This window comes from Crocodylus siamensis, chromosome 1 (genome assembly GCF_052110815.1).
Source record: "Crocodylus siamensis isolate JL-2025a chromosome 1, ASM5211081v1, whole genome shotgun sequence".
NCBI classification, from domain to species: Eukaryota; Metazoa; Chordata; order Crocodylia; family Crocodylidae; genus Crocodylus; species Crocodylus siamensis.
In genome coordinates this window covers 296,476,070-296,488,300 of record NC_143395.1, presented here as the reverse complement: position 1 = coordinate 296,488,300, position 12,231 = coordinate 296,476,070, and the positions used below count along the sequence as shown (strand labels likewise).

The 12,231-nt window shown below is 44.3% G+C and overlaps 1 protein-coding gene across 1 annotated transcript in view; it reads left to right on the top strand.

Annotated features, from left to right (window-relative positions):
• Positions 1 to 12,231, top strand: part of CRACDL (CRACD like) — a 102,058-nt gene that overhangs the window by 63,825 nt on the left and 26,002 nt on the right. Inside the window, exons 3-7 of the mRNA XM_090065182.1 lie at positions 1,748 to 1,824; positions 2,866 to 3,034; positions 10,493 to 10,628; positions 10,972 to 11,136; positions 11,995 to 12,063. Coding sequence (XP_089921308.1) covers positions 1,758 to 1,824; positions 2,866 to 3,034; positions 10,493 to 10,628; positions 10,972 to 11,136; positions 11,995 to 12,063 — 606 coding nt within the window. The 5' untranslated portion in view covers positions 1,748 to 1,757. The remainder of the gene's footprint in view (positions 1 to 1,747; positions 1,825 to 2,865; positions 3,035 to 10,492; positions 10,629 to 10,971; positions 11,137 to 11,994; positions 12,064 to 12,231) is intronic.

Sequence of the window (12,231 nt, the reverse complement as noted above, 5' to 3'; positions counted from 1 at the left end):
GATATTTGGTAAGCCTGACTTTCCCCCCCCCAGTCCTCTAGGACACAGTTGTTCAGTTGGCAGCTTGCAAGGGTCTAATTTGCAGCTCCTGGGCTCTCACCCAGCTACTACATCCTCTGTTAGTTTAGCTGCAGCCATAGCCAGGGGTTCTGTATTCCCTTTCCTTTTTCAGCTTCCACTTCCTTCCCCCAATCCAGGAAGCTATGAGATGCAGTGCAGCGTGTGGTGTCCATGTGGTGCAGTGCACAGAAGGATGCAACAGCTAGGGAGATGAGGGTGAGGCTGGGGCACCCATGTGTGCAGTGCAGTAGAGGGAAGTGGTGTCCCCCATGTGGCATGATGTAGCCCTTGTGCTGTGTGGCCCTTGGCTGCTTAGAAGTTGGACAGCCCTGCTTCAGGAAATGGGAGCGCAGGGAAACTATGAGCGAGGGAGCTGTCTGGTCATGGATCTGTAGCCCTGCTGCTTGACTACAGTTTGCCTCAGCAAACTTAGGACACTAAGCTGCTTTTTTGCTAATTAAAGGAGTTCCCTTCTTTTATATTTGTGTGTTGAGCCTACTCTCTCTTTAGTGTTTGTACTTCATTATTATTTTAGTTATTGTCAATAATGATAGTTTAGGGGGAAAGTCCTGTGATTGTAGGTTTTACTGCAACATATTTGCTTGTCTGAGTGACGTAGATGCTGTGTATGACTGGGGAAGTATTCACATTTGTTGTTCTGCAATAGAGAACAACAAATGTTGCGGTATAGTCATTTTTCATGGTTGGACCCAAAGGCTCATTAATGTTTCGGTCTGGAATAATAAATGTTACATTTCCATTTTACTAACTCCTTGAATTTCTGAGTGTGGTTGCTTAAGCTTGCTCTTATTTTTGTGGGCCAAGACAAGAGTTTTTTTCTGTCTAGGTTCTAGTATGAGCACACATTCCCTAAAACCTTCAGCTGTCATGATATCTGAGTTGCACCCAGTTAGTGGTGTCCATTCCTTATACTGTGTCTACCATGAAGTGATGGTTTTGGCAAATGAGATAAACCTCTAGGTGATGAAACAAAAAACCATAGATGAATGGCTGCTCTGAAAGTGCATTTTAAATTACATGCACAAATACCTTTTTCCCAAAACCTTAGCAATGTACTATGTTAGAATATTTTGCAGTAGTAGTTTTGCCCATTCAAAGAATTCTGTCTAGGAACATTAATACTATATCTAAAAGAGAAAGAACTGCACTGGTAGAATTTTTTTTATATAGCTGACTGGATGAAAAAGTAAACATAAAATGACTGGTACTTTTTTTCTATGGCTGGTTCAAGAATCCTTTAGCTTAAACTTAATTATAATAGACCAAAAATATATCCAATACTTTCCTATTATTAATTTTCTGTGTAAACAAATACTGTATTTGTCAAAGGTATTAGATTTCCCCCTGTAGACTGCACAAAGTTGCATAGCCAGAGAGTGTGTCAGGGAAGCAAATTCTTTCTGATGAAGCAATTTCCATGTTTATGAATCTTGTTGAACTGCATTTTTTGTCAACAAAGGTTAGTCAGAACTCAAATTAAATAGAATTGGCAATTGTTATTATCAGCTTGCAGTGTTCTGTGGCATTCATTCAAATATTCCCTAAGAAAAAGTGTTCTAATGTATATTTAGCTGGATGGATGTTTTTAACTGATAGAAACTCTTTGAGTAGGACTGGTTCTTTGAGAAGGTTCTTTTGACTGGTTCTTTTTTCTTCCCTTATATAGTAACTGTAACATGAGTTCCACAAGGATAACGGACTCCAAACTGCGAGAGGCTGAAGGATTTGGTGAAGACAATTCAGGTAGAATGCAGAATTCCCCTAGAATATGAAAACATTTCATTTATGGTTTAAAAGTTCTATAGCTAAATGATATTTTTAGCTTTATCATGGAAAGTATTCTACCTGTTCAGATAATGCTCCTCTCTCATTCACTCCTTTCCCTTCTTCCCCTCCCACTTGAACTATAGTTTTGGGACTTTTTCATATGCTCAGGGTAAATCAATTTTCTATGGTGACATTCAAAACTGCTGTGCAAGCTGCCATAATTCTTCTCACATGAGTGGAGCTACCACAGCTTATAACAAGTCTAATTCTTTGACCCCTATTCTTTGTCTTACTCCACTTTTCAAAACATGTACCTAAGCCATGTTAATTATTAGTGTAATGACTCTGAGACACTTCTGCAGATGTTTGTTTTTTTTCTATCGTTGGATTGTTTTGCAAACAAACTTAATTTTATCAAGAAAGATGGAAGACTCCTTGGGCCTAGAATTAGCCCTGTTTAAAGTTCCTTCTTCCCTGAGCAGCCCAGCATCACATTTCAAGATTATTGCCCAGTTCCTATTGAATTATCTGAGAACCACTGAGTTTCATAATTCCTATCTACAATATTCTGGATTTAATAAAATTAATATTATAAAAAATTAATCGCCTTCTGGTATTTGCATATTTTATCTAAATAATCTATTTCTATATTTAAACTAGTTTTAGTGACAAGGTTGTCCTTATGTTTGTGATTTATTTTGCTGAGCAAAGACAGTTTCTATTTGTGCATCCTTGACAGGAGTTTTCCCTTACACTGTAATTATATTAAATCTTTTCTCAAGAGGTAGGTATAGGCAGTATTAGAAAAGATTCTAGGTGGCAGTTTATTTCTAATATGCCATAAGTATCACAACCCTTTTCTCCAGCTAACAGCAATTCCTTGCAATCAGTATAGACTGGGAAGACCTGTCCATATGATATAGCATACTGCATTGGGCCAGGTTGCCTTTCCCAAGAAAAATCTCTTAGGAAGAAACCCAGTGGAATTCTATAGAATCTTAACTCTTCTTTGTCTAGGAAAGAAAAAGTCAAAGTTCAAATCTTTCAAAAAGTTCTTTGGTAAAAGGAAAAGGAAAGAGACCTTACCATCTATGGGGACCAGCCATTTGAAACCATGCCAGTCAACCAGTGATGTCATGGCCTCAGAGTCTGCACACACAGGCTATGATTCTGAAGATGAACTTGAGTAAGTCTTTTAAAATGGTATGGATGAATAAAGAACTGATTTTCTAAGCATGAACAATGTATTAAACGTCCAAGGTATTACCTCCACCTCTTAATCAGAAAGCTGTGTTAAGCACTTTATCTTCTTTTTTTAAACATTATTAATTAATCCATCTTAAAGAATAACAGAATTTTTATCTTTTTTTTTTAGAAAAATCATTCACCCCTGCTGCACTCCCTTCTGTACTGTGAGGATTGTCCCATGACCTGGCCTGGCCAGGGCTCCATTCGCTATGAATGGGGCCTCAGGTGGGCCAGGTCATGGGACAATCGGAGCTCGGTGACTCATCCAGGGGTATGGCTAATTAAAATGAATGAAACGAAAATGTGACTTAGGTATAGCAAGTCTTTAAAAAAAATCTGTGTCATATGAGGAAAAATAAACTTTGGGACAGCGTTTTTAAAAGGACTTGAATCCAATTTTCTATAAATGACTTAGGTTTTTAAAGTTTCATTGAAAAATAATGATACTTGCTTAAGAACCAGATTTTCAAAGCCATTTGAGGGGTTGAAAGATTCAGATAACCTGCGTAGAGGCTAAATGCCTAACTTTCATTGCAGCTAGTAGAAATAAGATACCTAATATATTCTATACCACTTTTGAAAATTCCACAAAGTCTGTCTCTGCATATCTAGGTGCCTTAAATACCTTTGAAAATCTAGTCCTTAAGACCTTTCTCCCAAGACATACATTCCTCAAATAACAGGAGTGCTCTTGAACTATTTCTCCGTGTCTTTATGGGGATTATGTGAACTATGGTGTACAATTTGCATATTTTTTTTCAGTGTACAGACAGGCTGCAGGCTCAATGTTCATTCTGATACACTTCCTTAAGAAAGGTTGGCTGCTTAAAAAGGAAGCTGTTGTTTTAATGCTGGGGTTGTCAGTTGCGGGTACATGTACCCCCAGGGGTACTTAAAAAGATTGTAGGGGGTAGGAGGGTGGGGACAGAGTGCACCCTGGGATGCAACAGCAGCTTCTCCCCCAGTGCATTCCCATGCTTTGCCTCTTACCTGAGGGAGGGGGAGGGATGCTCTGGGCCCTGCCAGCCCTGCACAGCACATTGTGGTACCTACCCACTTTCGACCCCAACTTGCTCTCCTGATTGGCTTCTACTCCTTTACAACAGAACTGCAAGGGTCTGGATGCTGGGGGGTGGGGTGATGGGAGTGTGTTTTGTGCCTGTTCCCAGCAGCATGTGATTGGCTGGGTGGAAGGCCCATCAGCAACCCATGGAGCTGTGACTGGCTATGAGAAATTAGTATGATGTGCATCCAAGTGGTGTGGTGGTGGCAGTGGCTGTATGCAAGCCCCCACTCCCAGCACTACCACTATGCATACCTGGGAGGACATGGGGGGCATATGACCATAGCTCAGCAGACAGGGCAGGGTGGGCTGTGGGCCTCTGCAGGCTGGGGCCAGGGCAGCGTTGGGCTGTTTCTGGCGGGGGTGTTGGGCTAGGCTGTGCTGGCATAGGGTTGGGGGGGCTATGGCATATTTTGGGGTGGATGCAGCTCCCTTTCCCATAGCCCCCTTCCCAGTGCCACCGCCGCCTGCCCCATGTGTAGTCCAACCCAGCCCCCACCAGGAAGAGCCCAGCGTATCCCCAGTCTGCAGCTGCAGCCTGCCCCACCCCCCAAGCAGATCCGGGAGCACATGCCCCCCATGCCCTCCTGGAGAGGTGTATAACGGTGGGAGCCTGCCTCCCCACCCCCTGCACAGCTCAGTCCCACACCCTGCTCCAGCTGTGCAGTGCCTGCCCCAGCCCCACTCCCTCTCTCACCTCATCATTCCTCCCTCACTTTCTTTGTGATTGAGCTGGTGGGGGGTGCAGAATGAGACGCTCACAGTGTAGGAGGGAGTAGAGCAGGGCCCAGCAATCAGAGCCCAGCGACATGTCCAGAGGTGCGCTGCAGGGGAGCATGTGCCCCCCCCCCACACCTTTGGCTCTCTCACAGTGTACACAGCAGCATGAGCTGCCTGTGTGCACCCCTGGATGAGCGACCAGGCTCCAGTTGTCCCACAACCCAACCCAGTTAGGGCCCTATTCACACTAAATAGGGCCCCAGCCAGGCTGGATCATGGGACAGTCCTCACAGTGCAGCAGGGACTGAGGCAGGGGCAGGGGTGAGTGATTTGCCCTTGTTCCTGCCCCACTCCCTCTTGCACTGTGGGGGTCTCAATCCACAGCCGCAGCCCCACTCCCTCCCTCACTGCGGTGGGGAGCGGGAGCAGGGCAGGAACCAGGGCTGGGGTGAGTAGGGCATGTACTCGCCTCAGCCCCTGCTCCTGACTGTGCCCCGCTCTCTCCCTCACTGTGGGGGGCCTTGATCTGCCTCCCCCATGGCCCTCTCCCTTCCCCTGCCCCTTCCCCCACAGACTTACCTGCTGGGGGTGTGTGCGCATGCTCAGCCCCATCCCAAATAATTTTTACTCTCTCTGCCTATGCAGCAGCTGCCCTTGCCCCAGCTCCACTCCCTCACTATGGGGGCCTCGATCTGCCCCCCCTTAAAAACCAGAAAAAAATATGAAGAGGCATATGAGCTGAAACTTTGAGACCAAAGGAGTACACTTGTTAAAAAAGATTGAAACCCCTGTTTTAATGGATGGCACATCCTCAAGGACAGGAGTCTGATTAGTCCAGAAATTGTATACTGTAAGCAAAAATATGCAATGTTTGAGTGTACAGTGAGACTGGAAAGTTAATCGTGCAAAATCCATTTAAGCAGATGTTAAATGGTTTTGCCACTAGGCAGCACCAGACAACCAAAATATCTGTTTTAAAAAAAAAAACCCAGACATTCATTTTGCAGTGCGGTTGGTAGAAAGGATAGGACAGCTTGACCATTACATTTGGAAACCTTAGTGGTATGCCAGAATATCCATCAGAGTTATTGCATTCTTACTTGACAAAAAATATCTTAAGAACATTAATGGTTAGACCTCTGTCTTGTTAGTAACTTCACGTCATGTTAGAGTGCATGTCTAATTTTCTGCTTACAACATCTGTTTTTCTGTTATTACTTTTACTGACTCCTGTGTAAAATCTGAGGCATTTAAATCCTTTGAAAGAAAAGAAAATGAAATATATCTGGTAAATTGATGGAGCATTTTGTGCATTTCAAACATGTGTTTCCAAGGCTTGCATGTCCAGAAAGAAAAAGGAAAAGGTGGAAAACTGGAGTGAATAAATGTGCTTATACAACAGCATTGCTTCTCCAATTGTATTTCAGTCTTGGAGAATGTAGGTGCATTAAGCAACTGTAACACCTCTGACTGACAGTTACTTAGCAAATTGCTACAGATCTCTCTGACCTTGGCTGCATTACAGAAATTCCATTTTTACTAAGATAAACTGTTTTTGTAATCTCTCCAGCGAATTAAACCCAAACAGCAGGCTTGCCTTCCTTCTGCATCAGAAATACTAATCAGTTTTTTTCACCTATTGATTTATCAAACTTACTTTTAGTAGCTGGTGTAAGGAGAAATTCAGTCATGCTCCATGATTGTTTTCCCTTTTGTCCCCTCAACATTATCTCAGCTCAGGAAAACATACATTTGTTCAATTTTTTCCCTTGATGTTGTAATCTCTTCAAAAACTGATAGCTGGGAGAATCCCAGTGTTTCACTTGAATATTTCATTTCTCTCTTTATTTAGCTGTGCTTGTTTAAAAGGAAAGGGGAGCAGGGAGAAGGAAATCCATATGTATACATTTCAGATTTTCTCCATTACACTATCAGAGGCCTGTGTGCGATTGCCCATATTTTGGAGTGCAGTCATGCAAGGAAATTAGTATAACCAAGGCATTAGAAATTAGCTGAATGAATCTATGGCACTGATCCACAGTTTCCATGAAGAAATAAGGCATTACTTCACAGAGATTGTTACTTGCTATTCCCTTCATAAACCAGAAGTAAAATGTAATGCACGAGTTGGTGCATTAAGAACTCTCTTGGCTCCTCTACAAGGCCACAAATAAGAACTGAAAAAATGTGTCCAAGTGCTCCATTAAAACTAATGCTATCATGTGTGCAGGCACTAAATACTACAGTTGGATATACATGTAGTCAGAAGACCTCTGTGGCTAAGTACAGACATTCAAAAAGCCAAAGCCTGAATTGATTAAATCTTTGCAGCTTAGTCTAACCTGTGTAGATTGAACTGGCAAGCAAGTGAATAGACATTCACTTTTGATTCTGGAAATGCCACCGCAAGACTGCAGTCGCTCAAGCTAGAAGTCAGGGGGTGCTAGACTGAGTCCTCTTTTCTCTCCTGCAGTGGCCAGGCCATACGAAAGCTGAGCTGAGGGAGGAGGCATGGCCAGGCCCTGGCAGGCCTGAGTATGATTGAGGAGGGGTTTAAACCCCACCCCCCAACCTTCAGGGACCCCAGCCGGGGTGTGCCTGGAGCAGGAGGGAGGAAGCAGCCCTTGCCAGGCTTTTGTGGGAAGGGAAAGAGCATGACCAGACCCCAATCCTCAGCAAGATGATGGCTTGGCATGGCCCCCTAAAGCAAAGGGGGCTGGGAGGGGGTTTATTTCCCCACTCCCTTCCTCTTCCCTCAGGACCCTAGCCAGGGTTTCCCTGGCCAGTGTGGAGCAGCCCCTGTCAGGGTTCCTCCCCCCTCGCTGCTCCAGTGGTGGGGATGTGGCCAGACATCCACCTGGCATGGCCCCCTAAGGTGAAGGGGGCATGGATCGGGTTTATTTCCCCCTCCATCCCCTCTCCCACCCAGGGACTGCAGCCAGGGTCTGCCAGCCCTGGCTGCCACCTCCACTGCTCACCCCTGGCCAGGCAGACCCCAGTGGGGATCTCCTGGGGGGAAAAAGTGAGGGAAAGGGAGAGGGATTAAACGCCTCCCTGCCCACTTTGGAACAGTGAGGGGGGAGGGACCCTGACAGGGGCTGCTCTGCCTCAGCCAGGCAGGGGTCTTGAGGGGAAGGGGGGGTTAATAAACCTCCTCTCTGCCCCCTTCACCTAAGAGGGCCATGCCGGGCCAGTGTCTGGCCATGCCCCTGCCCATGCCACTGGAGCAGTGAGGGGAAAAAGACCCTTGACAGCCCCTGTCATGGTGTCCTAGAGAGCACAAGCCTCTTCTCAGTGGTGGGGGCTGTGCTTTGGGCAGGAGTGGGGTGGGCAGCTCTGCCACAGCCTGCACAGGGCAGCCAGCAGTGGTGGGGCTGGGAGCAGTGGCTATAGGAACTAAGCCAGATTTTGGGTTGGTCAAAGCCCTCCAAGCCCCCCTAGCACCGCCACCACTCGCCCTGCACAGGTTGGGGCAGCTCTGCCCACCTCACTTCTGCCCACAGCACAGTCTTGGGAAAAGGCTTGCAGTCCCCAGGATACCATGACAGGGGATGCTGCCCCTGTCCGGGTCCCTCCCCACCTCATTGCTCCAGCAAGTGGGGGGTGGGGCTTGGCCAGATGCAAGCTGGTATTCCCCCCTCCCTGCCCTCTCCTCCCAGGGGCCCCAGCTGGAGTCTGCCTGTCTGGAGACAAGTGGCAGAAGCGGTGGCCAAGGCTGGCAGACCCTGGCTGCAGCCCCTCTGGTGGGAGAGAGGACAGAGGTGGGAATAAACCCCCTCCCTCTCCTTCCGCCTCAGGGGGTCATGCTGGGTAGGCATCTGGCCATGCTTCTGCAACTGGAGCAGCAAGCAGAGAGAGGCCCTGACAGAGGCTGCTTTGCCCTGGTCAGGCAAACCTCGGTTGGGGTCCTGGGGGAGAGGGAAGGGAGTGGGGAATAAAACACTTGGGCAAAGTGGGGAGGGAAGGGGAAGTAAACCCCCTCCCTGCCCCCTTTGCTTCAGGGGGCCATACTGGGCTGGCATCTGGTCATACTCCTGCCACTGCTTGGGCTACAGAGAAGAGGGGTGTGCAGACAGCACAGCCCAGCCTAGCCCAGGGCTGAAAAGCCTGCTGGGATGCTGGGGGACTCTGATTTAACTTGAAACAGGAAGGGATCTGGGACAGAAGTTCCATAAACTAGTTTGACCCAAATCAGTTAAGTCTGATACTACATTCAACCAGGTTTATCTTAAACCAGTTTTGGCCATTTTGAAATTGGTTTATGTGCACTGAACTTTTGTTCTGTTACAGATTAAAACCAGTTTTTGATCACATAAACTGGTTTATGTGCAACTTCTGTCCTTAGCCAAAATGTATGCAGCATCCACTTGCACAGATTGAGTTGCAGAATCAGTGCCATAATATCCTCCACAATAGAGGATGCCCTGTCCTGTCCACGTACAAATATCTGCCCTAACCTGGCAGATCTCAGAGGGTTCATGGGAAACTGGAATCACACTGTGTCATTGTAGGAGCAATCCATCCTCCACCTCTACTCTTATGTTGACAAGCATTCCTTCCCTCCTGCTGGGACAAACCGTGGCATAGTAGCAAGAGGAAAATTAGTGAAAATTATTAGTACAACCTGGTGGATGAAGTCTAGCTAGAGAACCTCATCTGGATTCAGGAGTATAAATGGAAATCAGTAATATGCATACATGTAAGGGAGATTCCTAAGGGAAAAACTTTATGGAGTTTTGTTAGAGAAGGGGTGAAGAGGGGCTTTTAGAAATTAATCTGATCATACAGAATTTAATAAACCCAACTCTTTTTCCAATTTTTTTGTTAAAGAATTGTATGGATCATAGCTTCATAAGAAAGAAGGGCTCGAAGGGACGTCACAAGGTAATCTAGTGCAGACAGAGGCAGGATCATCCCTGACTAAACCATTGTAGTCAAGGATCTCTCCAACCTGCTCTTGAAAATTTCAAGGGAAATCAGATCATGGTAAAGTAGAGCTGAAAGGGACCACAATAAGATCATCTAGTCCTGCCCTCTGTTCATGGCAGGACTCAAAGTAGGCCTCCCCAGACTTCATCCTCTTGTCACAGCTGCCACCTGAACAGGGACGTGAACTTTCAGTCTTCAAGTTAAGTCTGATGCTGTACCACCTGAGCTACCCAGTCCCATAAAAGAAGTTAGGAGGCTTGCCAAAGCCTGGAATCAATCCGGGGATCTTCACATCTTCAGTCTAACACTCTCCCAAATGACCAACTTTGGCAGGACTTGCTGAAATATGGCAGGAATGTACTTATCAAAGTCCTGTAAAATGTTTAAAAGTGCCTATACAAAGTGTATTTTTTTCAAACTGTATAGGACTTTATTGTAGGGTCATGATAGTCTATCTTACCTGCATCACATATATCACTACTGACTTTTATTTTAATAGGTATTATGTAGATTCATTTGAATTATGTCATTTTATTCAGTGAGCAGTTTAGAATTTAGGCAAAATATGAAATGTTAACCTCTCCATTGAAACAGCTCTTTTAGTTAATCTAAGACTTATATATTTAGTAAAGAGGTTAAAGAAATAAGCAGATGCATCTTCACAGTTTTATTGTATTATCCCAGGAACCACAAAGGTGTCATGGGAAGCAGAGCTTTGTCACATGACAGCATTTTCATTCCTGAGGCTGCGCAAGAACCATGTAGGCCAGTACGAGTGTTTTCTCAGGAAAACATTTCAGATCGGATTAGAACTTTACAGGTAACATAAGACAAACTTTTAAAATACTAGTGTTTCCATTTATTTTCCAACTGCATGTGCACATGTGCGTGTCTGTGTTTAACAGTATCTGTAGTGGAACAATTGATTTCTGCTAAGTAACACTAACATGCAAATTATATTACCATATAATATGTTACTTGAAGAACAGACTCACATCTTGGTTGAATTTAAATTACAGCTTTAAAGTGTACAGTTTGGTGCTCTGGATCATTAACTTTACTTCTTGGTATATAGAGTTTAAAATATAAGTTCATTGGACTGGACAGAATAACGTAATAAGGAGAGGAAACTCACAAAAATGTGATTTCATATTGTATTGTAGTTGAAACTCCAGCATAATTTGAAACTGGGTCCTCCTCCTCCTTCGGGAATTATCGTGAAGCGGGTGGACGATGCTGGAGCCAGTTCAGAAGATGATGGATTACCTAGAAGTCCTCCAGAAATGTCTTTGATACATGAAATACTTAGTTCCAACCCAACAATAAGGGTGAGCATATTGTGATATTGACAAAAGTCCCTATTTGGGGAACAATTGCCCACTTGAGCTTTTGTTTGTATAAAAGGGGAGACTAAAATATTTGGTTTGTTGCCTTTGCCAGTCCTCATTGATACTTGTGGGACAATTCAGAAAGTCTTGCCTTTCCGAAGTGCTATTTTTCTATAAATTGTTAGTTGTACATTGTCAGTTAAAATATAAATGGCACATCAAAGCCAGGATACGACATGCCTCAGGGGAACGAGTGCAGAGAGAGTCTAAATGAAAGGATATGTCACTTTTTGAAATACTGCTAGTTGTGACATGTCTAAAGAGTAGGAGAGGTTTCTGCAAACACCTCAATTCATAAAAGCTGGTATGGTAAGCTTACTGGCTATAATAGTTCTGAAAGTAATGTTTGGGTGCCTCTTCCTTTTTTGACTTGCTTTTTGTGCTGGTTATTTTTATAAGCTTTTTGTAACCACCCAGTGTTGCTATGGATGAGGGGTGGAGGGGAAACTGCAAGACCAACCCAAAAATAAAAGATGGTGGGAAAATCTGTAGTCTGTCCTGAATCTATTAATGAGAGCTGTCACACTAAATGCTTTATTATCCAGTATGGAAAGAGGAACCTTTTCTAAGAAATTTTAACTACTTTTAAAACATTTAAAAGTTGGTGCACAATGTTTAACTAAATTTCAATCTTTTCCTGCATGCCTTATACTTAAGTTTGCAGTACCTTTTACTAATTCTTAGAACTGGACCAGAGGTATTATACTGATAATGGGAGCTACAGTACCTGTGTACCTGCTAAAACATCCATCTCATTTGTCATCTTTTACTGAATCTCCTCCTCATTCCATCCCACAGTTCTCTGACTCTCACAACCATCTTAGCTCTTTGAGTTTAGCTGGAACAGGCAGTGAAGAAGAAGAACAGGTAACTTCTGAGAAATATATTAAAGAACAAACAAAATAGCTTTTTAAAGAAATATAAGGCATAACTGTTATTCTCAGTTGTCTGTCTATATTGCAGCAAGAATAACCTCCTAAATATGTTATTACCACTACTTTTGGGGTTTTTAAAGCCCAACTTGCTAACATAACT